At 42.4% G+C, this 24,762-nt stretch overlaps 1 protein-coding gene across 1 annotated transcript; it reads left to right on the plus strand.

Annotated features, from left to right (window-relative positions):
* The first annotated feature begins 280 nt into the window (after window positions 1–280).
* tbc1d9 (TBC1 domain family, member 9 (with GRAM domain)) lies at window positions 281–24,737 on the plus strand. The gene is made up of 21 exons (XM_086295457.1): window positions 281–1,028; window positions 8,338–8,448; window positions 10,347–10,465; window positions 10,777–11,005; window positions 11,277–11,538; window positions 11,637–11,844; window positions 13,068–13,274; window positions 13,349–13,513; window positions 13,610–13,760; window positions 15,454–15,668; window positions 15,760–15,877; window positions 15,952–16,237; window positions 16,391–16,520; window positions 16,731–16,829; window positions 16,997–17,065; window positions 17,558–17,798; window positions 17,967–18,032; window positions 18,414–18,500; window positions 19,706–19,774; window positions 19,931–20,034; window positions 20,120–24,737. Exons 1-21 carry the CDS (start codon window positions 908–910, stop codon window positions 20,903–20,905), a joined length of 3,843 nt encoding a protein of 1,280 aa, XP_086151583.1. The 5' UTR covers window positions 281–907; the 3' UTR covers window positions 20,906–24,737.
* The last annotated feature ends 25 nt before the right edge of the window (window positions 24,738–24,762 follow it).

Raw genomic sequence — 24,762 nt, forward strand, 5'->3', positions numbered from 1 at the left:
GGGATAAGGTCTAATGTTGTCATGCAGGTTCTCTCTGAATAGCTGGATTGTTCCTTCTGCTTGTGTTGATTTGGATATTTAACCATTTATCAAATAACAAAACTCTATTTTTTGTTTTATTTTTTGTTCGGGGTTTTCTTCAGGTTACATTAAAGTAAAACTACAATAAACAATGTGAGTTTGTAGAAACAATAACACGCTCTCTCGGTATTTCCGTTCTCCACCTCCTCCCGCTGACGTCGCGCGCTCCGTGACGTGCTTTATTTTGCGTGCGGCAGCAGCTTCAGCTGACACGGAGAGGAGGACCGCGGCGTTATTGTCGTTTCATTTGTCCAAGTGTCGCCTGACCTCAGCACGCGGACGTGGACTTCGCGGCCGAAAGGACCATATAGACCGTTCCGTGGTGACTGTGTCGTGCGTTTCTCTGCAAGCAAGCACTGCACGACTGAATCGCACCTGCCGCGGAGCATGGTCAACAAAGACTGATCAGCACTGCGCCTGTGTGCGCCCACAAACAGAGCCGAAGCTGCACACGATTCCTCAAAGACATCTGTTTGTTTAAAAGACCTCCGTGGGCTCAGGAGGCTGCTGCTGCAGGAGAAGGTTTGCGTGCACGAAATGTGAAGTCCGGATCGGCCGAACCCGACCGATCCGTGCCTGCCAGGTTTAATTATAACACGCTTGCTTGCGCTTCTTTTTGCTTGGATATCCAATACTAGATCCTGCAGCTGCTCGAGAGACGATCAGGCCTTCATCGATCCTTTAGTGATCTAAAAATAACAACACAATCTAAACACAATCACACGTCCCGGTAAGACCAGTTTGACGGTCACCGTCAGCAGTCCCGGGGGTTCGATGTCCCCATAAAATAATAAATAATAATAATAAAAATAATAAACACAGCAGCATGTGGGTCACTCCCGAAGATGTGTTACTTGCTGGCGCGTTATGGATCACCGAGAGAGCGAACCCGTATTTCATCCTCCAGAAACGGAAGGGCCACGGGGATGGAGGCGGAGGACTGGCGGGTGAGTACCATGTTTTGTAAGCTGTTGTCATGACTCCGTAAGGGGGAAAAAATCCAGTATTTCGTGTAAATTTGGGAAGAGAAAAAGGTCAGGTGATGGTCAGCTGCACGGTGACAGTGTGTCAGGCTTAACCGCAAGTCGATGCTGGACGGCAAAAAATAAATAAATAAAATGGAAGAGCACGTGACCAAGCAGCTGCCAGACGGCCTTTCACCTGGTCGCGTCTTCCTGGGAGAAAAGCTGAGCCTGCTGCTCTCACAGACCTCCTTCATGCCGGTGACAAACTGCGACCTAGGGCGCTGACATCACACAGAGGGAGGGGGGGCAAAGAGCAGATCCTTCAGCGTGTGGGATCTACTGTCTGCTTACACAACTTCCACCCACCGACCCACCCATATTGGAGGTCCATAATATGGTTTAAAATGTCTCAGGGTGTTCCTGCCTGCAGTGGAAATTAGATTCCATCCATCACAACAACAACAACTATTGCAACTGTGGTTTCAGCTGTGCAGCTGCTAATGGGTGTGAAGCCTCAACAACAGTGAATCTGTTTGAGTCTGTTTGCTTGCTCATGCTGAATCATTCCCCCTGCTTCATTCTCTCACTCTTCCTCCTCCTCCCCCCTCCTAGCTTGTTCCATCCAAAATGGGTCAAGCAGGAGGCACAGGAGAGCGACAGGTTATGGTGATGGCAGGATATGTTTTTTATTTAACAGTTTAGAACTTAAAGAAGACTGTTTTACATAGTTTTCGTACATGAGGGATATTGTACTGTGTGTGGTGATTCTGTGATGAAATAGCAGCATTCAAATTAGTTCAGGGGATGTGTTTCATATAGGAGCATCTTAAACAGCTGCTCAGACTCCTTGTGATCCAGAGCTGAAGAGAAAGTGATGCTTTTGTCAGTAATCGGTGTTCATCAGTTCTCACTCTCTGTCAGTCAGCGTCACCGCCCACTGAGCTCTAACACCTTGAACTGTGACAAGACTGAAATCTCTGAGGACCACTGTGACTGAGGAGTAGGTGAGGTGGGGGCCGGTTTCAACTGTTATACAGTAAAAGGCAGTGAGGTACATCCTGGTTCGGTCGATCCAGGATGTACAACGCGGATGTCTGACGCAGACTGACAGACAACCACAGATTTTCACATTCACACCTTCAGCCTTTGAACACAATTAACACGATAACTGTCCTGCACGAGCAGTTTAGCTGTAATGAGCGACACAGGAGTTGAATTCATACGTGCCTTCAGTGATGTCAGATAAACACTGTGCTCGGCTAATCAAGTTTTAGTTTCACCTCGGAGTGTAGTACGCTGAAATTTATTTGCTTCAAACACTGAGGGGCTGTGTAACGCAGAGGCTGCACAGATAATCAGTCCTGCTGATGACGCTCCCACAAAAGTAGTAAAAATGTAATTGTGTTACGGTCCAAGGTGAAACTAAAACTTAATTGGCTGGCTTTTCTCCTTTTCCTGCGTTGGCTGAGTGCATCTGAAGTCATTAGAGCCGCATGAACGTATAGTATAATTGTCGTCCTTGGACAAATGATCGTCTTGTGAATTTAAAATGACAAATCCCACCGTACACGTCTTAATAGTGGCTCCGTTTAAAAATCTTTAGAGATTTTCACAACACAGCAAGATTTTGTGTTGCATAGATTTGCTGTAATTATCTGGTGGATCAATGTTACAGTGAATTTCCTGAATATGTAATACAGAAACCAGTTTTAGGCAGAATAAACGGACTTTAATTCATTTTTTAACACAGTCTATTAAATTAAATGCAAATAAAGAGATGCAAGTATTATAAGTATAATAGTATAATATCTGATCGCAGGCATATTTGTGTCATCTCGTCACCATTTCCCCAGCCTTATTCCCATAAAGGAGGCCGGTAAACATTAGGGTTCTTCTCAATTCCAGAAAAAGACGAATATTACAAATTTAGACACTAATATTGGTAATATGACCTGCTATCATATTGATAATTAGACCCGCTGCCTTCTCTTCTCGGTCTCTAGTGTGTCCTTGCTGTGGCAACGCAGAGTGTGCTAAGTGGTGCTGGAAGATGATGTCATTTTTATGTAAAAGCTGAGCTTGCTGACTTGCATTGTGTGCCAGTTGGCACGCAGCACCCAGTGACACTGGCACTGCCCTCAGTCCTTTCAGGGGTAGGAGAAGCCATCAGCAGCACCGGACTCGAGCCTTTTACAGATCAGCATATTCATCTTGACCGAGCTGCAGCTCCCATGTCTCAGAGCTGGAGGGAGGTGGAAAATGGAAAATATGTGCTTGCTTTAGCTGCTTCAGAAAAACTTTGGGTTATGTGAGTCTATGGGTGTCAGCATCATAAAATATAAGGACCAACCCTGCACGAGCAGTTGCAGAACTTCTGCATTGTATGTAGAGAAACGGATAACTAACCCTTTTTGATAATATAAGGCTGGATACATCCAAAAGAAGAGGAAGATGTATCGACACAGTGAGAGCCACTTTCACATCAGTTTTTCTCTTTTTTTTAAATATTTTTTTTTATCAGCATTATAAAAGACCTCTCACTTCTTCACTGTAACCCCTCAAAGAGCCACTGAAGACTCAAGAAAAGCCTGTAGGATGAAAGATGTTAGCCGTGTGGGTGCTCATAAACGGGGTCTGTAGTGGTTAAGAATAGTAAGAATGCAAAAAGTACCACATTTATTGGCCTTCCTGTAATATTTGCTTTTTCCTCTACATGCTTATCACAACTGTGAAAATGAACCAGTTTAAGATATAAAGGTAGTCGGCTGGGCTACCAAATGAGCTGTAAAAGGCTGGGAATCTCAGATTTACAGTGTATAAGCTGTACTTGCAGCATATGAGCTAACAGCGCTGCACATATAATGCAGGCTGGGAGGAGTCTGCTCACTTCAGTGTTGAACTGTTGATGGTCACATGCTGTATAATCAGCCTTTACAGTAACAGGGTAGAATATGAAATTCAGAAAGGAAGGAAATTTAAAAATGCACAACAAAATGTGTTTTTATCAGATGTAAAAGCACTGAATATGCCTATTGTGAAACTCGTTACACAATTGTAGACAGTGGTGCTTTTAGCATAAAATGACACCAAGTACAACACACTATTTCACAACCTGATAATAAGTAAATGTTTGCCTGGTGCAAGTGTGTCGTGCCGGACAGATTCCCTTATCTTGTGCTTTAAGACGAGTCTTTGATGTGAGCAGGCAGAGAGATGTGGCGAGGGAAAAGCAGAAAAATGTGTCTAATATCTTAAATTGATGCAGTGAAACATTTCATGTGGTGAAGATAAAGATCCAGCCTTGTCTTGGCTTTCTGTTATCTGAAACGGTATTTATTGTAATTCCGGGGAAGATTGTGGCCTTTTGTTTGCTTAATATAAAATCCCACACCAGCAGGGCCTCCGACTCTGCTCACCCAAGCAGAAAGAGGATGTAAACAATGGAGAAATGTATTTATACCAGTGCTGTCAGCTTGGTTTCCTGTTCTTCTGCTGAGTGAAATGCGTTAATGTTTCAGAGAATGTGGTTTGTTTCCCTCTAACAATGAGGATCTCTGATTGTGTCTGAGCGGAGAAGCACAAAACATCACATGATTTCAGTTCAGGGGATGATTGCTCTGAGTTTTCCAGCCACATGCTGGATGCTACACAGCTTCATGCTGGTTGCGCACCCACTGCTTCAGTCTGTGGAAGGAAATGTCAGCGTAAAGGCAGAGGTTTGATTTGGAACAAGCAGTCACATGAACTTTGGTTTGATGAGTTAATGCTGCTGGGGTGTGGTTTTTGGGGTTGCTTATCGTACACTTGATAAAAGATCTATCGCGATAAAGACGGTGAAATGACTGATCTCCTGTATACAGCGCTGCGGAAAGTCACAATATTCATTTCTGTATTTTTTTGCTTCCAAGGAGATAGACTTTCTCTTTTTTTCCTTCTTTTTTTAAAGGACTCTTGAGCAACAGTTCTCCGGGCTGTTCATTGAGACACTGGCTCATTGTGAGCCCGGTCCTTCTACCTGATCATTTTTAGAGGATTTTTTTTAAGCTACTTGTGAATTTTCAAGCACCAAAAAAAAGTAACCAACTCAAGACATGAATCAGTGTTATGTCTACACATAACAGACAACCTTTACTGTTGTAAAAGCACATCATTTGTTTTGCTGGATCAAAAAACTGGCTTATCTTGCTATGGTGTGCTTTTTAAACTTTTACATTGAGAAGTCGAAAAAAGTGGAGAACAGAATAAGAAGTGGTAGGTCTAAAAAAAATAAAAAAAAAATAAATAAATAATCCACAACAAATGAACAGTGTCTGAAAGTTATGTGCTTAAGAAATAATAGTCCAGAGCTGATCAATCAATCTGGCTGTCAAGAAGATCTTCATAAGACTGAAGACTGAGGTATGCCACATTACACAAGATCTGGGCTGAAATCAGGAAAGAGGTACAACAATGAGTGTCTACAGCTATGGACTGGCCTATCCAGACCTCCACGTGTGGGATCATCTTTACATCCAAAGACGAGCTTTGAATGTCCTTCAAGAAGCCTGGAGAACTGTTCCTGAAGACGGCCTAAGAGAGTTCAGGCTGTGTTGAGGAATAAAGGTGGTCATACCAATTATTGACTTTCGATCTCATTAGAGTTATACAAATTCTTATACAGTTTTGTTTGTCGTATATACTGTATTTCCATGCCTATTTCATTAATTTGCTGCACCTGTATCCCACTTATGTAGCAAAATTGAAAGAAATGAGGTGTGGCTAAAGACTTTTGCACAGTATTGTATAAAAATTGGCAAAATGGGTCCAAAAATAGCTGAACAACTGTCTTTCCTGCTGTTTGCTTTGGGTTTCACTTTAAACTATATGAACCAAGCTCAAGGTGGTCATAGAAGTTCAGTGGTCTCACCTGAGTTTCCTGCGTTAAACCTCAAAGCAGACGCCTCCTCAGGCTAAGCTATTCATACCATGCAACACACAACTGAGTCTCTTTTTTCTTTTTCTTTTTTTTCCCCTCCTCAGACTCCAGGAGTTCATACTTGGACACTGAATTTCTACCTATCACATCTATTTTTGAGACAAATTACAAAATGCTGATTATTTAACACATTAAAGTCCTCTCTGAGGTGTGCATTTTTTAACCTCGTCAACGTTCTTGTGTCGAAGAGGAAGTTGTCTTCACACTCATAACAGTTTTGCTGTTTCTCTCAGCGGGGTAAACCAAAGTGTGGATTATCTCACTGGTTTCGTGGTGTATAGGACTCCAGTCACCTCTGGGTGGTTTACTGCTTTGTGCAGGCGCTTCTCAAGGTTCAAGATGTTGCAAGTATGAGTCAGTATTTTTGTTTATTTGTCTACGGCTGGAGTTCTCAGGAAACGGCTGTTACGCATGATCTGTAACATTTGGCATAAGTGTAACTAAAGAAGTACACAGCAGATATCAGTCAGGTTAACCAGCTTTTTGATGAGGCTTCTTGATCTGTTCTGCTTTTGAGAGGTAAGAGGAACTGATAAGTAGGACGGTAAAAAGAAAGGCAGAGGCAGAATTTACATGAGTACAGAGATGAGAGAGCAGAGCGGTCAGTGAGTCTAATCCATGCAGATGTGCTTATTTTATTAGTTCTCTCTCAAACTGCTTTTCCCCCATGAAAATTCAGCTTCCTTCGTTTGTCTCGTTTCCCTCCTCCCTCTCTTGCTGTCTGTGTGACTCATACTGTGTGTGCTCTGATGAGCAGCAGAACAAAAATAACCTGTCTCTCATGGCACTTAATTTTTTTATGCTTAATATAGTGCAAAAATCACAGCAATAGAAGTCTCAAGACACTTTGTGTTGGAAGACAAATACCCTAGAACTGATAGAAATCCAAAGACACCCTATGAGTAAGGATTCTGCAATGCTGGGGGATATTTTTACCATTTTCATTTTAATGTAGGAGACTTCGAGCAGAAGCAGAGTCGGGGAGGCTGCCTGTCTCCGACATGGGTTGAGGGGCTGACTGCAGAAGAGAAAAGAAAGGCACAGAGAGACACCAAACAACAAACTTGGGGGGGGGGGGGATCACGTCGTGCAAAAATTCATGTGTAGGTTAAAGAATAGAAGTGCTCAGTGCATCATGGGAATTCCCCCAGCAGCCTGAGCTTATAGCTGGGAAACTGAAGGACGATTCAGGGTCAGATGATCCAGCCTGAAGTATTAGTCTTATGAAAAAGAAAACTTTGAAGCTTAATCTTAAAAATAGAGAGGGTGTCTGTGTCCTGGACCTAAACTGGGAGCTGGTTCCACAGGAGAGGAGCCTGATGGCTGAAGGCTTCTGCCTCCTGTTCTACTTTTAGAGACTCGAGGAAGCAGAAGTAAGCCTGCAGTCTCAAGAACTGAAGTGCCCTGCTGGGATATCAGGAGTTTGTATGTGAGGAGAAGGATGTTAAATTTACTTCTGAATCCAACAGAGAACCAGCAAAAAGAACACAACAGTCCCTGTTAGGACTCGAGTTGCACCCATTTGGAACAACTGAAGGCTTTTCAGACATCCTGATACTAGGAAATTATAATAATCCAGCCTAGGAATAGTAGAAAACTAGCCCAGAAAGCCAGCTTAATAAAAGAAAAGTCAGAAACAAAGCAGAAGGGAGCAGCATATCTTACCTTTTACACTTATGGTAAAATAAAGCAAGCAAACCTTGGCATCCCCACAGAGCGAATTCTGATAAAATCACCGGTGTTTTTTTCTAGTTTCTTTAAGATCCAAAGGCACATATAGAGGGTCTGCCTTTGTAAAGAACACTCGGAGGTCAAAAGGCAAATTTAATAGGAGAATAAACACCCTGCTGGTCAGTTGTTTTCTCCAATCTGATAAACCTGATGGGTTCACACTAATGGGCTACAACTGACTTATAAATTATTAACTGACTTATTAACCACTATTAAGGCCATTAGTTCATAAATGCCTCGTGCAGAATGGCTCGTGTAGAACGTGTGATTATATGCAGTCATTTCTCACCCGGCACAATCATAACTGTCAGACCACACGTAAAGATCACGGGTGGGTATATGGTTGAAAAAGTGAAAGCGTTTAATGCAGAGCAGAAATGTTTTTAGCCACAGGATGTTTTTGTTGTACTCAAACCACAAGACCTCATGGTTTTCCCCTTTTGCTTAAGCATAACAGCATGGTATACAAATGTAAATACATGTTATTTGTGTATAGATGCACATGGTTGCACATTTTTAGCAGGACTTTTGTGTTGCCGCCTAACAGACTTCTTTCTGTAGTAAATGTATTCTGGGCTCTTGCAGGTTTGCTTGTTGGGACCTTGGATGTTGTTCTGGACTCGAGCGCTCGGATGGCCCCGTACAGGATCCTCTACCAGACTCCTGACTCTTTAGTTTACTGGATCATTGCTCATGGTACGTGCAGAACAACTGAAAGAAAAGCAAACTTACAATTGAAAATGTATGTTGTGCACCAATTCTACACATTTTAGCATCACATATGTGGGCCACTCCACTACAGACCCATCTGCAATCCTACCACCAGCTTTCACGCAGCTCCTGATGGTTTACCTTGCTGCTGTCACCCATGTTAGCTGCTGAATGCAAGGTGTTACATTGTGCGCTGGTGGTTTTAAAGGATTACGGGCAACGGTGCAAGAATCTGTGGTTTTCAGCCAATTGCTTGATGTAGTTTCATTGTGATTCTCATCAGGTTCTCACAGTAGTCCAATCTGCTACTTACCACAGACTGTGGCAGTAAATCATGCCATTTAGCAGCAATGCACTTTTTAGAAGCAGAACTCTTCTTTGCACCAATATTAAACCAAGTATGTAAATATTCCCGCTTTGGGCTAAGAAATGCATAAGCACTTCTTAATAGAGCTGAACGACTTCTGAGACATTTCATTTTAATTTTGTGTTAATTGCATTATTGATTACAATTTCCTAAAGGTCTGGAAAACTGCTGATCATAACACACAGGCAGAAGTTGGAAGCAAGTCGCAAAGAACGCCACAGACAAAAGTGAAGCCACAACTTCAGCAACCCCAAAGCCTGCTTTAGGGACCTAATAAGTTACATCCAGTAACTACTCTTTTCCAAGCAAACATTTTTATTATTATTCACACAAATTTCTAATCAGCCAATCACAGATCAGCTACTCAGTCCATTTAAGTATGTATTGAGTTTATGTCAAAATGACTTGCAGAAGTTCAAACAGACCATCAAAATCGAGCAGAAGGGGGATTTAGGTGACTCTGAACAAGGTTGGTTGTTGGTATCAACAGGCTGGTCGGAGTATTTTGACAGGCTACAATAACTCAAGTAACCACTTGTTACGTAGGATATGCAGAAGAGCATCTCTCGAACCTTGAAGCAGGTGGACTACAGCAGCAGAAGACCACACCAGTCTGGTCAGCTGAGAACAGGCAACCGAGGCTAAACCAGTTCACACAGACTGGAAAAATGTTGCCTGGTTTGGCAGCCTTTCTGTGGACATTTTATTTGTGTGTAGCGAGAGTGATATCAATTCTCCAAACTTCAGGGAGTTTAAAGAAATTAATCACATAGACAACTGCCGAGCAGGCTGCTCTGATAGCTGAGTTAATGTCACACTTAATGAAGATGAGGCATGATTGGTAAACAGGCAAACGGATTTTGTTCTGAACACGTGTAACAGCGTATTTAATTAGGTCGTTATCTACCAAATACAAATGTGAGAGTACCATTTCTGCTCTCTATCTGAAATGGAGGCCTACAGAGGACTTGCTTGGCTCTGAAATGCCATTGGCTCCCCTCGCCTCTCCCTCTCCTCCCCTCCCAGTTCTTAATTCCTCCCCCCAGAGATGGCAGGCGAGTGGAGCAGCCTGGCAGACATGGCTAATGCAGTCAATGTGCACTCACTGAAGGGCTGTTTTGCAGCAGTGTTCAGGGATAATGGCCCACAGTAGCAGCCATTACTGCAATCAATTTCTCCCATGACCAGAAAGACCAGTTTTAATCTCACTGCTCAGTTCTAACTAAATTGCCATGATATCCTTTCTGTTTTTTGTTTGTTTGTTTGTTTTGGGGTTTGTTTGTTTTTTTTTAAAGAGCATGTAATTGTTTTCTTGACTTTCACCGATACCTCCGTCCTTATTTACCTGTCTTATTAATTGCAGTGCTCTGCTGAAGAGGTAAAATATCTACTGGGAGGCTTTTAAACAAAATAGAAAAACATATTTTAAAAACATGTGTGTGTGGCTTTGGGGAACAACCCTCTGTATCACTTTTGAAACATTACGCCTTCATATGAACTGTGATTGCTTTCACAGGAACCTCCCGCAAAGAGATCACAGAGCACTGGGAGTGGCTGGAACATAACCTGCTGCAGACTCTCTCCATCTTTGAGAATGAGAATGACATTACCACGTTTGTCAAAGGAAAGGTCCAGGTAATGACTCTGACTGTACAATCGTGAGGTTAACTTGCATTCCTACTAACGGCCAGCAGGGGGCGACTCCTGGGATTGCAGAAAGTCTATGAGAAAACATCTCCTATCACTTTACTAAACACTTTTAACTTTAAGAAAGCTTGTTGTAAAGCAAGTAGTGCAGATGAGTCCACAACAGCAATGTGGATGTGTGGGTTGTCTGCAAAAACCCAACAACCTTCAGAGGTTTTTGTTTAAATTGAGGTATTTGTAATACACCCTAAGCATTTCACCTCATGCCTGTTGTGCTGTCTCTCTTCATCATGCTGCAGGGTATCATAGCGGAGTACAATAAGAACCACGATGTCAAAGAAGACGATGACACAGACAAGTTCAAGGAGGCTAGCGCTAAGTTTCGTAAACTGTTTGGGATGCCCGAAGAGGAGAAGCTGGTCAACTATTACTCCTGCAGCTACTGGAAGGGAAAGGTGCCTCGGCAGGGATGGCTCTACCTCAGCATCAACCACCTCTGCTTCTATTCGTACTTGCTGGGGAAAGAAGGTTGGACATTACCCAATTATACTGTCTTCAGTAATGTCTTATTTTTTTCCTGTTTATCGAAAGGACCTCAACCTGCAGAGATCTGAACAAGTCTTTTCAAGATTATATCGTGAAACGCTGTTGTGCCTTAAGCCATTATATTTTTCTTATATTCTTTGAAGTTATAGCCTTTCACAAAGCTTAAACCATATATTTAATGCTACTTTAGTTCACTGATATTAAAAGTATGTCCTGTTTTTTGGGGGGGCTTCTTTTTTTTTCTTACTTTCAGTCAAAATGGTGGTGCGTTGGGCAGATATCACGCAGCTGGAGAAGAGCGCCACCCTTCTTCTGCCTGATGTGATCAAGGTGAGCACGCGTACCAACGAGCACCTCTTCTCCGTCTTCCTCAACATCAACGAGACTTTTAAGTTAGCGGAGCAGCTGGCCAACATCGCCATGCGGCAACTGCTCGACAACAAAGGCTTTGAGCAGGACCGCTCGCTGCCCAAGCTGAAGAAGAAATCACCCAAGAAGGTCTCAGCACTCAAGAGGTAGGTCCTGGTGCAGAGCATTACTGCTTCTTTGCTTTTAGAACTACTGAATATCTACAAGTTTCTGTTATCTTATGTGAGAAATTTGCATCTTTCAGAGATCTGGATGCGAGAGCTAAGAGCGAGCGCTACAGAGCACTCTTCCGTCTGCCCAAAGATGAAAAACTGGACGGTCACACAGACTGCACCCTGTGGACTCCCTTTAACAAGATGCACATCCTGGGACAGATGTTTGTGTCCACCAACTACATCTGCTTCACCAGCAAGGAAGAGTCGCTGTGTAGCCTCATCATCCCCCTACGGGAGGTGAGTCATTCTGTTTATTAACAGCTTCAAAGAATAAAAATAAAAACAAGAAAAACAGCAGATCTTGAAAATCAGACCCACAACTTGAAGCTCAAATAAGCGGCTTGACAGTCGTTTATCTGACTGATATTGGTGTGTGTGTGTGTGGGGGGGGCTGTCACTTCCCATCTGCTCTTAAACACAGTGTGTACATAATGCAGCTGTCATGCTGAATCGCTGTCATCCATTTCGTTCACTGAGAGCTGTAGACTGGCGTTTTAACCATTTAGGAGTCATTTTCTGTATTCGTGTATAGCTTCGTCACTAAGTTCTAGCTAGTTTCAAATGTCACAACCTCGCTTAGAGGATGTGAGGAGAGTGGAGAGTCCCAGGTATGTAACGCCAGCTATCTGCCACCTAAATGGATCCCTGAGATCAATCCCCAGGCACCTCAGCCCCGGCGCCGTTCCTCAATAGGTCACATCATGGGGTAAGGCGAGGTCTCACTGTGGTTTCATGCTTAACCCCCTGTGATGTATTTCTTAATTTGACTCATGTGATGACTCGCATGGTCAATAGTGGGACAGTGACCTCAGACGGTGTCCAAAGGGACATTCCCCACTCGAGGTAAAATACCTAGAAATCTCCCCTATTTGTTCCCCATCAGCCATAAAAAGCTGATGGTTTATTGTCGTCACCCCACGGTGTGGTTGGGTGGGCGGCATGGACGCCCAAGTTTATGAATACGTTTTAAAGAAATACTCTGCTTTAATGTTTCCCTGTTTAATCAGTTATAATTATATCTGATGTCAGTCTTCACTGACAGACGGTGGCTCTCTTACAGCCGTAGCTGATGAGACGTCTTTTCTGGATCTGTCTCATTGTGCAACTGGAATTTGATTCGGATCTGGCTTACTATGAAAACTGTATCTTTGGATGGATCTGATGGATTTTGATTAGTCAACATCATTTAATGACTGAATCTCAATCTGTAAACAAAGTTCAGCATGAAGTGTTGCATTTAAAAAAAAGTTACTTTAAACTGCATTTAATGCCATTTTGGAGACTTAAATACAATGCAGCCTCGTCAAATATTCAAATCATCTCCAAGATCCAACTATTCCAGACATTTTTCCATCAGTGTGACTGTGACTCTCCATAGCTGCATACATGGAGAAATATGTGCAGCTAAACACATTGTTTGGTCTTTGTTGCTCTAAAATTTTACTCCCGGCATCCTGCAGGTGACCATCGTGGAAAAAGCAGACAGCTCCAGTGTGCTGCCCAGCCCGCTCTCCATCAGCACCAAGAATCGCATGACCTTTCTGTTTGCTAACCTGAAAGACCGAGACTTCCTGGTGCAGAGACTATCCGACTTCCTGCAACAAACCACCTCTAAGACTTACCTGGAAAAAGAACTCACTAGCAGCCTGAACAGCTCAGATGATGAGGTAGGTAGTTTCATTCGGTCACTGTGACATCGTCCAGGTTAAAGCTTCAAAGGCTGAATAAGATTTATCTCCAGGTTTACTCCCAGCATGGATCCCTGCTGTCCAGCAGCCCTCAGCACAGTCTGGGCTCAGAAGGCGAGCGTAAATTTAACCTGAACGACAGCAGCGTGCCCACAGCCACACAAGCCCTCATGACCATGTATCGTCGCAATTCCCCGGAAGAGTTTAATCCGAAGCTGGTGAGATAAATTGCATTTTCTTTTTTTGCATTATAATTAAACTGCACGGTGGATTGATGCTAGCTGCATGTAAATTTTTGTTGCTTTCCCAATCAGGCGAAGGAGTTTCTGAAAGAGCAGGCATGGAAGAACCACTTTACCGAGTACGGACAGGGGGTGTGTATGTACCGCACAGAGAAGACGAAGGAACTCGTTCTCAAGGGGATTCCCGAGAGTATGAGGGGAGAGCTTTGGCTGCTTTTCTCCGGTGAGGAAATGTTCAGGGTGGGCAAAATTAGAGCCCAACCGATATTAGGTACTTTAAAAATCTGACATATTGGTCGATAACATTTTTTTTTTCTTTTAGACCCTATAAATAAACTTGTATCATAAAAAATGTATTATATGTAGTTACTGGTGAGTGCTTCATACGATAATAACACAAAGGAGTTTAAAAAAGTGGGTTTTTTTATGGTCACAAGTCAATGGATTATTCCTTTAGGCTGTGTTTGGATCAGCTGATTGTTGTTTTTGTGGCTTTCCAAACACCAGTTGCCAAGAGGAAGTTGCAGAGTGCCCTCTGGTGGTAAAACTGTGCGACAACAACACTCATAACAGTTGAAGGGTGTTTCTTCTGTCTGTTCTTCAATGTTTTAATTATCATTTATTGGCAGTTATTGATACTGATACAATGTATCGGCAAATGGCTGATGTCAGTCTGGATCTAGCAACAAATAAATAAATGGTACACTGTACCTGAGAGGCCTCACATAAGATTTTAGTTTTAAACCTTTTTATGTTTTACAAACTTCTAAAATGTTAGCGTTTTTAGCTCTGATAAATTTGCTAAGCACTGTCTATTACTCTAGTTGATTTTGATGTGCACAGTGATAGTTTCTAAGAAAATAATCAGCCACACATTTAAATAAATGTACAAATTTTCTTTCTGGGATTAAAACTTTGGTCTGATTATCAGAGTAAATATGGTTTAGAGACCTTTTTTTTCCCCTTTTGTTTCGTTTCTTTTTTGGGTGGGGGGGGGGGGGGGGTGGTCTGAAAATCAATCTCAGATCTCACTTGAATTTGTGTGGAAAAGCTTGTACATCATTTTGCAATGCTTCAGATTACACAAGGCTCCTAACTGTCACAACATGTTACGCGTTCAGGTATGCACTTGCTCCAGACTTTCCTGTTAGCAAGCTTGCGTTCATCCTCACCTGATTGGAGCCTGGTAAGCAGCAGCTCCTCCTCCTACTCTCTATGACCTACTTGTTGCTGCTGAAAGCAGTTTTCCTCACGGCAATCTATCCCGAGACGACAATTTACCGTGCTCCATTGACTCATTCAGCTGTTGCCAAAGTGTGTCTCATTTTAGAACAAATGGTTAAAAACCAGTTTGGCGAGGCTCTATTCTGGGGCAAATTCCAATAAGCGTGTTTAATGAAGTATGTGCACAGAGACATTACAGGTCCGTGAGGACTTTAATGTGTGTAATTGTGCTGCAAATTTATTCAGATGACTTGGAGGCCAATTGTAAACCTACAAATGGGTCTCTGAGCTACAGTATGTGCATGCCAAATAAGAATAATCTGTATTACAGACAGGTTTTTTTTTTTTTGCTGTTCATTTACTCAAATCAGGTTTCAGATCAGAGCTATGATGATTACACAATCAGTTGAAATACATATGATAATGCTTGTACTACTATTTTTGTTTGTTTTATTTTTTAAATTATTTATTAATGCATTTGGTTGTTCAGCTGTTGTAATTCCATTTGTCTGGGATCGAGAGAGTACAGCTGTCATCACACGCCTAAAAGATGTATTAGATTATTTAAGTTTATAAGTAAATATATTAGATCACTTACCTCTTCATGTGCAATCAATGAATCAGAGTTAGGTTTGGCATAGATTGGCTGCCCTACTGTGTTTTTCTTTAATTCTCGAATTTGTCTTTCACAGGAGCGATCAACGAGATGACCACCCACCCTGGATATTACGAAGACCTGGTGGAGAAATCGATGGGCAAATACAACCTGGCAACAGAGGAGATTGAGCGGGACCTGCACCGCTCTTTACCCGAGCACCCAGCCTTCCAGAACGAGATGGGCATCGCTGCCCTGCGCAGGGTCCTCACTGCCTACGCGTTCAGAAACCCCAACATCGGATACTGTCAGGTGCTCGCATGCTTGCTTTTTATTGGAGCGGCAGAAAAATCAGCAGTCCTTGACAATGCTTGATTTCTTCTTCTCTTCTTCGATTCCACAGGCCATGAATATTGTTACGTCGGTGTTGCTGCTTTACGCTAAAGAAGAGGAGGCTTTTTGGCTGCTAGTGGCGCTCTGTGAGAGGATGCTGCCTGACTACTACAATACCAGGGTTGTGGGTCAGTATATGGATGTCGTGTTCTCTCTATTTCACTTTTGTTTTCTGTGTATTTAACATTATTTTCTTGTACAGGAGCTCTGGTCGATCAGGGTGTGTTCGAGGAGCTGGCCCGTGAGTACATTCCTCAGCTCTACGACTGCATGCAGGACCTTGGTGTCATCTCCACTATTTCGCTCTCCTGGTTCCTCACCCTCTTCCTGTCCGTCATGCCGTTCGAGAGCGCGGTGGTGGTGGTCGACTGTTTCTTCTATGATGGAATCAAAGTCATTTTTCAGCTGGCGCTCTCCGTGCTGCACGCCAACATCCACCAGCTGCTGGGCTGCAAGGACGATGGGGAGGCCATGACCGTACTGGGGAGGTAAGAAAAGACGAAGCACTTCCTTTTTATTCAGTGATTTTTCTCTAGTGTTTCTTCATCATTAATAATTGTTAGATTCAGTATCTTTTACACACGTCAATCAGCCATGATTATCATTTTTGACACCGACTTTTTAAAACTTATCCATTGCAGGTATCTGGACAGTGTGACCAATAAGGACAGCACCCTCCCTCCCATCCCTCACTTGCACTCTTTACTCACAGACAATGGAGAACCACACCCAGAGGTGGACATCTTCAAACTCGTGCGCAGCTCCTACGAGGTAATAAACCTGGATCATGACGCGTGTTTCTAAGTTTGGTTTTGGTTATCTGAATTCACTCCAAAGATATGAACTTAGACTTTTATGGGATTTGTTTGGACTTTTACCTGATACAATCCATTTTTTGCGATTCTGCTTTTGTTTTGCTGTGATAACATCGTTTTACCACAGCCAAGCTGACCTATTTCACTTTTTTTCCCTTTCTGTCAGAAATTTGGCTCCATTCGTGCCGACGTGATTGAACAGATGCGTTTCAAACAGAGACTGAGGGTCATCCAAACCATTGAGGATACAACTAAACGCAATGTGGTGAGGAGATCATCTTACAGAATCTGGAATTAAGTAAATGTGTTGAGAGGTTTTTAATTGTTTCTTTTGGGCAGAATGCCAGTAGAGTGATCTGATCGTCTGTCCTACATTTACCCTGAATTTCATTTTCTCTCTTCTATTTTTAATTTGGTTATATAATGTTTCAGGTCAGAACCATTGTAACAGAGACTGACTTCAGTATCGATGAGTTGGAGGAGCTCTACGTGCTCTTCAAGGTGAGTTAAAGACAAATCCAGTGACTATAGATTTAAGCTGTGCTTACAATTTGCTTATACCACAGGTCTGTGTAGTAGAGGTGGGCCGATCGCTGCAAATATCAGTAACATTGATACTAATACTGGTATTGGATTGATACTAGTGCAATAGGATCAATACTTTGTTTCTCTCCAAGTTCAGTATGTAGTCCACTGAATTGTGTTAAATACATTCATCTTTAGAGGGGGTGGTGAAAAAATACACCTCAAACATGCACTATGAAAAATGTCTCAAGCTTTTTTTGACGACTGTCACGTCCATTGTATTTGTAACCTGTAGCACTGGCTACAGTTGACCCAATGAGCTTTAGAGACAGATACATTTACACTTAAAGTCTCCGATAAACTCAGGTTCAAAATACATGAGAAGGTATAAGATGTGTGGTTTTTTTGGGGGGGGGTTTATTAACTAATTATCGTTTCATTTTTAACTCCTCTTCATAATTTCTTTAGGCGGAGCACCTAACCAGCTGTTACTGGGGCGGCAGCAGCAACCCCACAGAGCGCCATGACCCCAGCCTGCCGTACCTGGAGCAGTACCGCATCGACGTGGAGCAGTTTAAGGGTCTCTTCAACCTGCTGTTCCCTTGGGCCAATGGAGCCCATTCGGAGCCCCTGGCTGTACGCTTCTTCCGTCTTCTTGACCAAAACGCAGATGCCCTCATCAACTTTAGAGAGTTTATCACCGGTTTGGGTAGGTACAGTAAGCTTTTAATCAATTCTTATTTTTCTCAATATTATCTCTATACAGTTAACAGCTTATAACATGACTGATGATGTTCAGCTAGCAAATTGTTTTTGTAATTTGGAGGTAGTTGGAGGTGTAATGTGGCAGATCTCTAAAGCTTTTGGTTGTTTGTAGGTGTTCTGTGTCACGGGGACCTCACTGAGAAGCTAAAGCTGCTCTACAAAATGCATGTCCTCCCTGGTGAGTGTGTTTGGATTCATTGTGGTGACCTTAGAAGGTCTAAAAATGATTTCACACTAGCTGTACAGAAAATGGGAAAGAGAAATGGTTATGCTTCTTGATTTATGTGTTTTGTTTTGTTTTTTCTCTCCATTCACTGTGGAAATTGCTTTTTTTTAAAGGGCCCGCTTTAAGAAACCCCCTGTTGATATAAATTATACCCTGAAAGCTTTTAGCTGAATGCACCCTTATTTCTGGATTTTCATAACATTTTGTCATAGAAACCAAAGGTCCATTATTCGTGCATTTAACTAGTCTGGAGCAGTTGTTTTAAGCTTTTATTGTCCGATCCCACATGTTGAGGATATCAAGTTGAATTCTAAATCCTAACTTCTTTAACAGAAATGACTCATGAACAAGAAGAACCCGACTCTGCATTTGAAGCCACTCAGTACTTCTTTGAAGACATCACTCCGGAAACATCCGTCGGTGAGGTTTCGTTCTTTTCGTTGGGATTTAGATTTGTTTTGTTTTTGCGTGAGGAATTATGCTACATAATGATGATAACTTGGCGTGGTTCTCATGATATTTGCACAAGTGAAACTTCTGTTGTGGTTATGCTTAGTCACGTGATCCTCACATCATGTGATTTGCAAATGATAGTGTGGTTGTATTTTCTTTGGGACCAAAGGCTTTGGATGCACGTTGTGCACACTGACCGTTATGAAGGAACAGCAACACAAATGAAAGTTTACACGTGTGTTTCAGCAGGTGGAGCATCCATCAAGTTGCCCCAGTTACAATCTATTAGATCAAAAGCTGTTGGGCGTAGGAAAAAACTGCTGTATAAATGCATGTGAATGAGGCTTGTAGTAAGAAAGCACAACAAGCTCAAATAGAGTAGAAAAGCGCTAAATAAGAACTATACAACTGCGTGAGTGAGTGAAGGTCCACAGCATGATGCTGTTTTTGAATATGTTGAGCATGAGTCTCTTAGCTATTATGAAGTTTAGAGAAGTAAACAGGCGCAGATCAAATCTGTGGTCAAATGACTTGGTGGTAACTTTCTAGTGCGTATACTTTTCTGCAGTCTTGTGAAAAAGAGTTTCCATCGGCCTCTATGCAGTTCTGTAAAATAAGAAGTTTTGTTAATGCAGTGCCGTAGAAAAAGGCTGAAAAGTGTAGCTTGTCTGGAAGGGTTACCAGGGGAAAGCCTCTTTATCTCTAAACAGAATATGACACAATGACTTAGGTTTGCAAAGGTCGATCTGAACAAACTGCAAGAGTCCTGGAACAAAGTCCTTTGATACCATGTTTAACAAAAGCCAATCAGATCATATGAGCAAAAACACTTCATACAAACTGCCAAGCACGGTGGTGGAAAACTGATGATCTCAGTTTGTTTAGCAGCAGCAGGACCATAGCACCTTGTAGTATGTAGTATTGTAGACCCAAATGTGAGGCTGTCTGTGTGACAGCCAAAGCTTGTCTGAAATTAAGTCATGCAAGAGCACAATGACCCCAAGCACAGCAGAAAATCTACAACAGACTGACTGAAAAAGAAAAGAATCAAGGAGTCACAATGGCTCAGTCAAACTCTGGACTACAAATGCTGCTGCATGCTTTAAAATATAAATAAATTAGAATTTGTAATCAGACAACTGTTTGACCTCAACCTTCCTCTTTCTTCTCAGGCCATGACTCAAAGTGCAGAAATGAGAAGGATGATGGTTTTGTCAGAGTGACATTCAAAACTGAGAAAGGTAAATAACATGGTCACATGTATTACTGCATATAGGTCTGAATGTGTTATTCATGCTTTTCTTCCATGACCACGTTGAAAGGACTCTTAGATTTTCCTTTTAAAAAAAGTATGATTTAAGCTGGTGAACGATCACATTCTTTGTCCATTTCTGCAGTGAAGAAACTGAACACTCCTGATTACCGCCATTACCTGAAACTGTGGAACCAGGAGATGAGACCTAAACGGGAAAACACAAAAGACCTGCCGAAACTGAACCAGGTGAGACTTCATTTGCTGCACAGATTACTCAGCAGCGTGAAGACACAGCCATCAGTGACCTGTTTTTAATGTTTCTGTCCTGCAGAGCCAGTTCATCGAGCTTTGCAAGACCCTTTACAGCATGTTCAGTGAAGATGTGGCAGAGCAAGAGCTCTATCACGCTACAGCAACGGTCACCAGTCTGCTGCTGGAAATGGGAGAGGTGGGAAAGCTCTTCTCCTCCTCTTTCAGAAAGGACCACAACCAGGAGGGGAACTCGGAGCCGAGCGTGTGCATGAGAGACGTTTTAGATCCTAAAGGCACCCAGGAGGTCCAGGAGCTGGGGGACATTTTTGTCCCTGCAGGTCTTGAGAATAAGCCGAGCCCCTGTGAGGAGGGAAAGGGGGATGAAGACAGCGAGCAGCTGCCCCCTATGCAAGACATCAAGCTTGAGGACTCGTCCCCTAAAGACACGGGCACTTCCTCGGCTATGCTCATCTCAGACGACGAAACCAAAGATGACACTTCAATGTCATCTTACTCGGTGCTCAGCGCGGGCTCTCACGAGATGGACGAGAAGCTGCAGTGCGAGGACATCGCGGACGACACAGTGCTGGTGCGCAGCGACGGCGGCTCCAACGGCGAGAGAAGCAACCGGCCTCTCGGCGGGGGGCCTCACGACAGAGGCCTGCCTCACAGCACGAGCATCGACAAAGACTGGGCCATCACGTTCGAGCAGTTCCTGGCTTCCGTCCTCACCGAGCAGGCTCTCGTGCGGTACTTTGAGAAGCCAGTGGACGTGGCCGCTCGCATAACCAACGCCAAGAATGCCAAGAAAGTCGGGCGCCCCCTGTTGTCAACAAGTGACTATGAGATCTCGCTGTCTGGGTGAGGAGTTATCACTAAAGAACTGTCCTAAAAGGAAAACAAGAGTATAAATCAGTGGTGTTTTGTAAGGAGAATGAAGGTAAGCGTGTCTGTGTGTGTGTGTGTGTGAGTAATAGCTGAATGAATGGGACCAAAACCTCTTAGTAATGTATTTTAAAATAAATTAAAGACTTTTACAACAATCACTAGACTCTGTCCAGCTGAGAAGGAACAGAACATGCATATTACGGTTCGCTCAGATGAAATCCACGTGTACGTCGTAGCTGTACTTTATAAAATATCACGCATAGGTGTTAATACTGTAATCTCTATTACTCTTAGGCTATGTAGATGTAAATGTCAGTACAGTTCCAAACTGGGACATCAATAGTCTGCAGTGCGTACGATCACCTAACGTTATATCCGATCAAACTTGTTGCTTCCTTACTTTACGAATTCCATTGGCTGCTAATGAAAACATTTCTTTGTTTCTCAGTGGATGAAAATGTGAAAAACACAAAAGAAAACCCATGAAAATTCATAAGAGTGATTTTTTCCTGAGTTTCCATGTAAACTCTTTTCAGCACCTCTATAAATTTAACACAGTGTGTCACTTTGGCAAATTTCGTATGCATATTTGTATTTTCTGTGATGTTAACTTTCAAAATACGGTCCTTTTAAAAGCCCCAGTTCATTTTATCCAGTTATAATAACTAGTAGGAACCAACCTGTATAATTAAACTAATAAAAATAATGATGGGGAAAGGAGAAAAATGATCCACATAAACAGTTTTTCTTTCTTTTTTTTAATTAAGAAGACATCCAGTCATGCCTCGTTACTACAGACAAAAGTGTTGGTCGATGGTTCAGGAAATCAAAAAAAGTTGTGTGTTCAAGGAAAATGATTAGTACACTAAAATGCCGTTAAGAGCCTGCACTCTCTTTATGTTTACAGCAAAATCCACTAAGATATGTTTCCCTGCCTTCAGGCTAGCTGTTTTGTTTTTGCTTTTTTAAAACTTTTTTATCTTTATGCTCTGTACATTTTTACGTTGCTTTTTTTTTAAAATTAAAGTTCTTTTTTGTGAATACTTTCAATTGTAAACGCCCAGTGTTTAATTTATTACTCTGGGTTCTGATGCATTGTATATCACTCCATCCTATTAAAGTTACAGTTTGAATGGTTCAATGCTGCACAGTAAAATGCCTCCAGTCTTCTTTCTTCTTCTTTCACTGACCTCATATTGCTGAGCGCCTACAGTCTGAAAACAAGGAGTGATACTGCCATCTGGTGGAAGATTGGTTAACATGCTGATCTCCATTAATCCATCCTAAACACCAACTGCATCGTCAAAGGGCTGTTCATACACTCGCTGAACACTTTATTAGGTATCCTAGTACCGGTTTAGATCCCCTTTGGTCTTTAGAGCTGCCTCAGTTCTTCATGACAGAGATTCAAGAATGTGCTGGAAACATTCCTCACAGATTTTGGTTTATGTTGAGATGATGGCATCACACAGCTGATCCATGATCTGAGTCTTTTGTTCCACCTAATCCCAAAGTTGCTCTGCTGAACTGAACTTTGGTGACTGTGAAGCACAGTAAAGTCTGGCATTTCTGACCAGAGAACTGCTGCTCGCTGAATATTTTCTCTCTTTTTTTTTTTTTATCTGCAAAAATTAGGCTGTGTGGGGAAAATCGCTGTAGACCAGCAGTTCCTGAAATACTGTTGGTAACAGATTACTGTACTACTCTGTGCAGCTGGATTGTTCAGTGTTTTTGATTGTCTGTGGTGAAAGAGTACATGAATGTGTACTCTTTTACTCAGTTACAGTTCATCTCTTTCTCCCTCCTGGACCGCACACTGTGGGGCTGTGGCCTAGGTTAACCAATCACAGCTCACTGAGCTCATTTACAGCAGGACTTTCTGCTGATTGTGAGGATTGTCTCTTCTCAGACAAATGATAGAGCTATAAATAATTAATCTATTAGAATTTGTTTTCTTCAGGCTCTTCAAATACATTTTAATTGTATTTTCTTACACTCCCTCTAATGTTCACCATCATAAGTGTATGTATACACATGTTCGGGCAATTCAGCTGTGCTTTATAATTATCTTATATAGGGAGGAACAGAAAAGGCTTGAGTTTCTCCATTCAGTTCTATTTATCTAACTCGACCCAACATTTTTTAATCTGCAGTGTTTATTATTAGTGTACGTTTTACATTGCCATTACTTTTTGCAATTTCATGGCTTTTCATGCCACGGTTAGCACTGTTGCCTCACAGCAGTAAGTTCCTGGGGCTTCTCTGTGTGGAGATGTTCTGTGGGTTCTCTGTTTTCCCCTCACAGACATGTGTGGGGTTAAGCTCACCAGGGATTGTAACTTCACTGAATTGCTATCGGTCTGTGATAGCCCTGTGTCACACTGTTCAGGGCAGGGGTGGGCAATTCCAGGCCCCGAGGGCCGGTGTCCTGCAGGTTTTAGATCTCACCTTGGGTCAACACACCTGAATCACATGGTTAGTTCGTTACCAGGCCTCTGGAGAACTGCAGGAGCTAATTTAGCCATTTAAATCAGCTGTGTTGGTTCAAGGACACATCTTTTTGGACAAAACCTACAGGGACACTGGCCCTCGAGGCCTGGAGTTGCCCACCCCTGGTCCAGGGTATACCCTGCATCTTGCCCTGAGTATCCTGGGTTAGGCTCCAGTCCCTCCTGTAATGATGAAATCCAGATATAAGCTCTCTAAATATAGAGATATATCTGTAAGCTCTCTGAACCTCACCGTTTAAACAAAAAAGGGCTGAATTGAACTGGAAATACTCGGTGTAACTATAAGTATTGCAGTTTAATACAACACTGCAATGAATCGTTGTTTAGCATTTAATGAAGGTTGTTAAGCTTTAGTTGAAACAGTTTTTCAGGGGTATTTATTCAGTCTTGTAGAGGGTAGTTTGTGGTGTGCTCAAACCAATATGCAGAAAAAATGTTTAAAAACTAAAAATAATTTAATGACAAAAGAGATCTGATGATAGTAAACTTAATGGCGATAGTTTTAACATAGGGCTGTCGAATGGGACAGCATTAGTAAACGTTATGTGGGAATAATTCTCAATGTTTTTCTTGTCTTTGCTCTTTTTCTAAGAATCTACATTTTCCATACTGTTACGTACATACACCATGTGTGATGTAATGAACAGGAGCGACTGCTGGCAAACTGCTGAGAGGCCAAACATGGTGTGATGTAAAGTTCTTATCAGCTTCACTGTGAACTTCAGTCGCCAGCTGACGTCACCACACTCCCACTTCTGCCCCCCGGCCCAAAAAAGCACATCTTTAACATGAAATGTAAAAGCTGTTAGACTGAGACAGATAATAGAAATCATAAATGAGGGGTAACAGAGCAAAAACTGTATGACGCAACAATGCTGCTGATAGCACAGAGGGGTAATTTGCTGTGAGGCTCGACCATAAAGTCTGTGGAACAGATCTTGATTTAGCCGGTCAGCTCCGAACGCTCTTGATCACAAGCTTTTTGCTGTCGTTGGCTGAGAGGGGAGACGAGCCTCTGGTGAACCCTGATACCGATCTGTTATCGCTGCTGCTTGTGGCACACAGTTCATCTGAACAGTTAAATAATTATTGAGACAATATTAAAGTCGGTCACAGATCCTGGATAGAAGAAAAATCCGCTGATAAACAAATTCTACCAAGTGAAATGAAAGAAAATGCACACTCCACAGACTATATTTGAAAGCATGAACATAACGTTTAGAAAGATCGTCATCAGTTAATGACACCTGTGGAAATTTGGATGGAAATAATCGTCAGTTTCACACACCCAAAAAACGGGGACGTTATATGGTTGTTTTTCTGT

This window comes from Aulonocara sp. 'chitande type north' Nkhata Bay, linkage group LG6 (genome assembly GCF_057382095.1).
Source record: "Aulonocara sp. 'chitande type north' Nkhata Bay isolate Kocher_YH1m ecotype deep benthic linkage group LG6, A_spYH_male_GT1.1, whole genome shotgun sequence".
Lineage (NCBI taxonomy): Eukaryota > Metazoa > Chordata > Actinopteri > Cichliformes > Cichlidae > Aulonocara > Aulonocara sp. 'chitande type north' Nkhata Bay.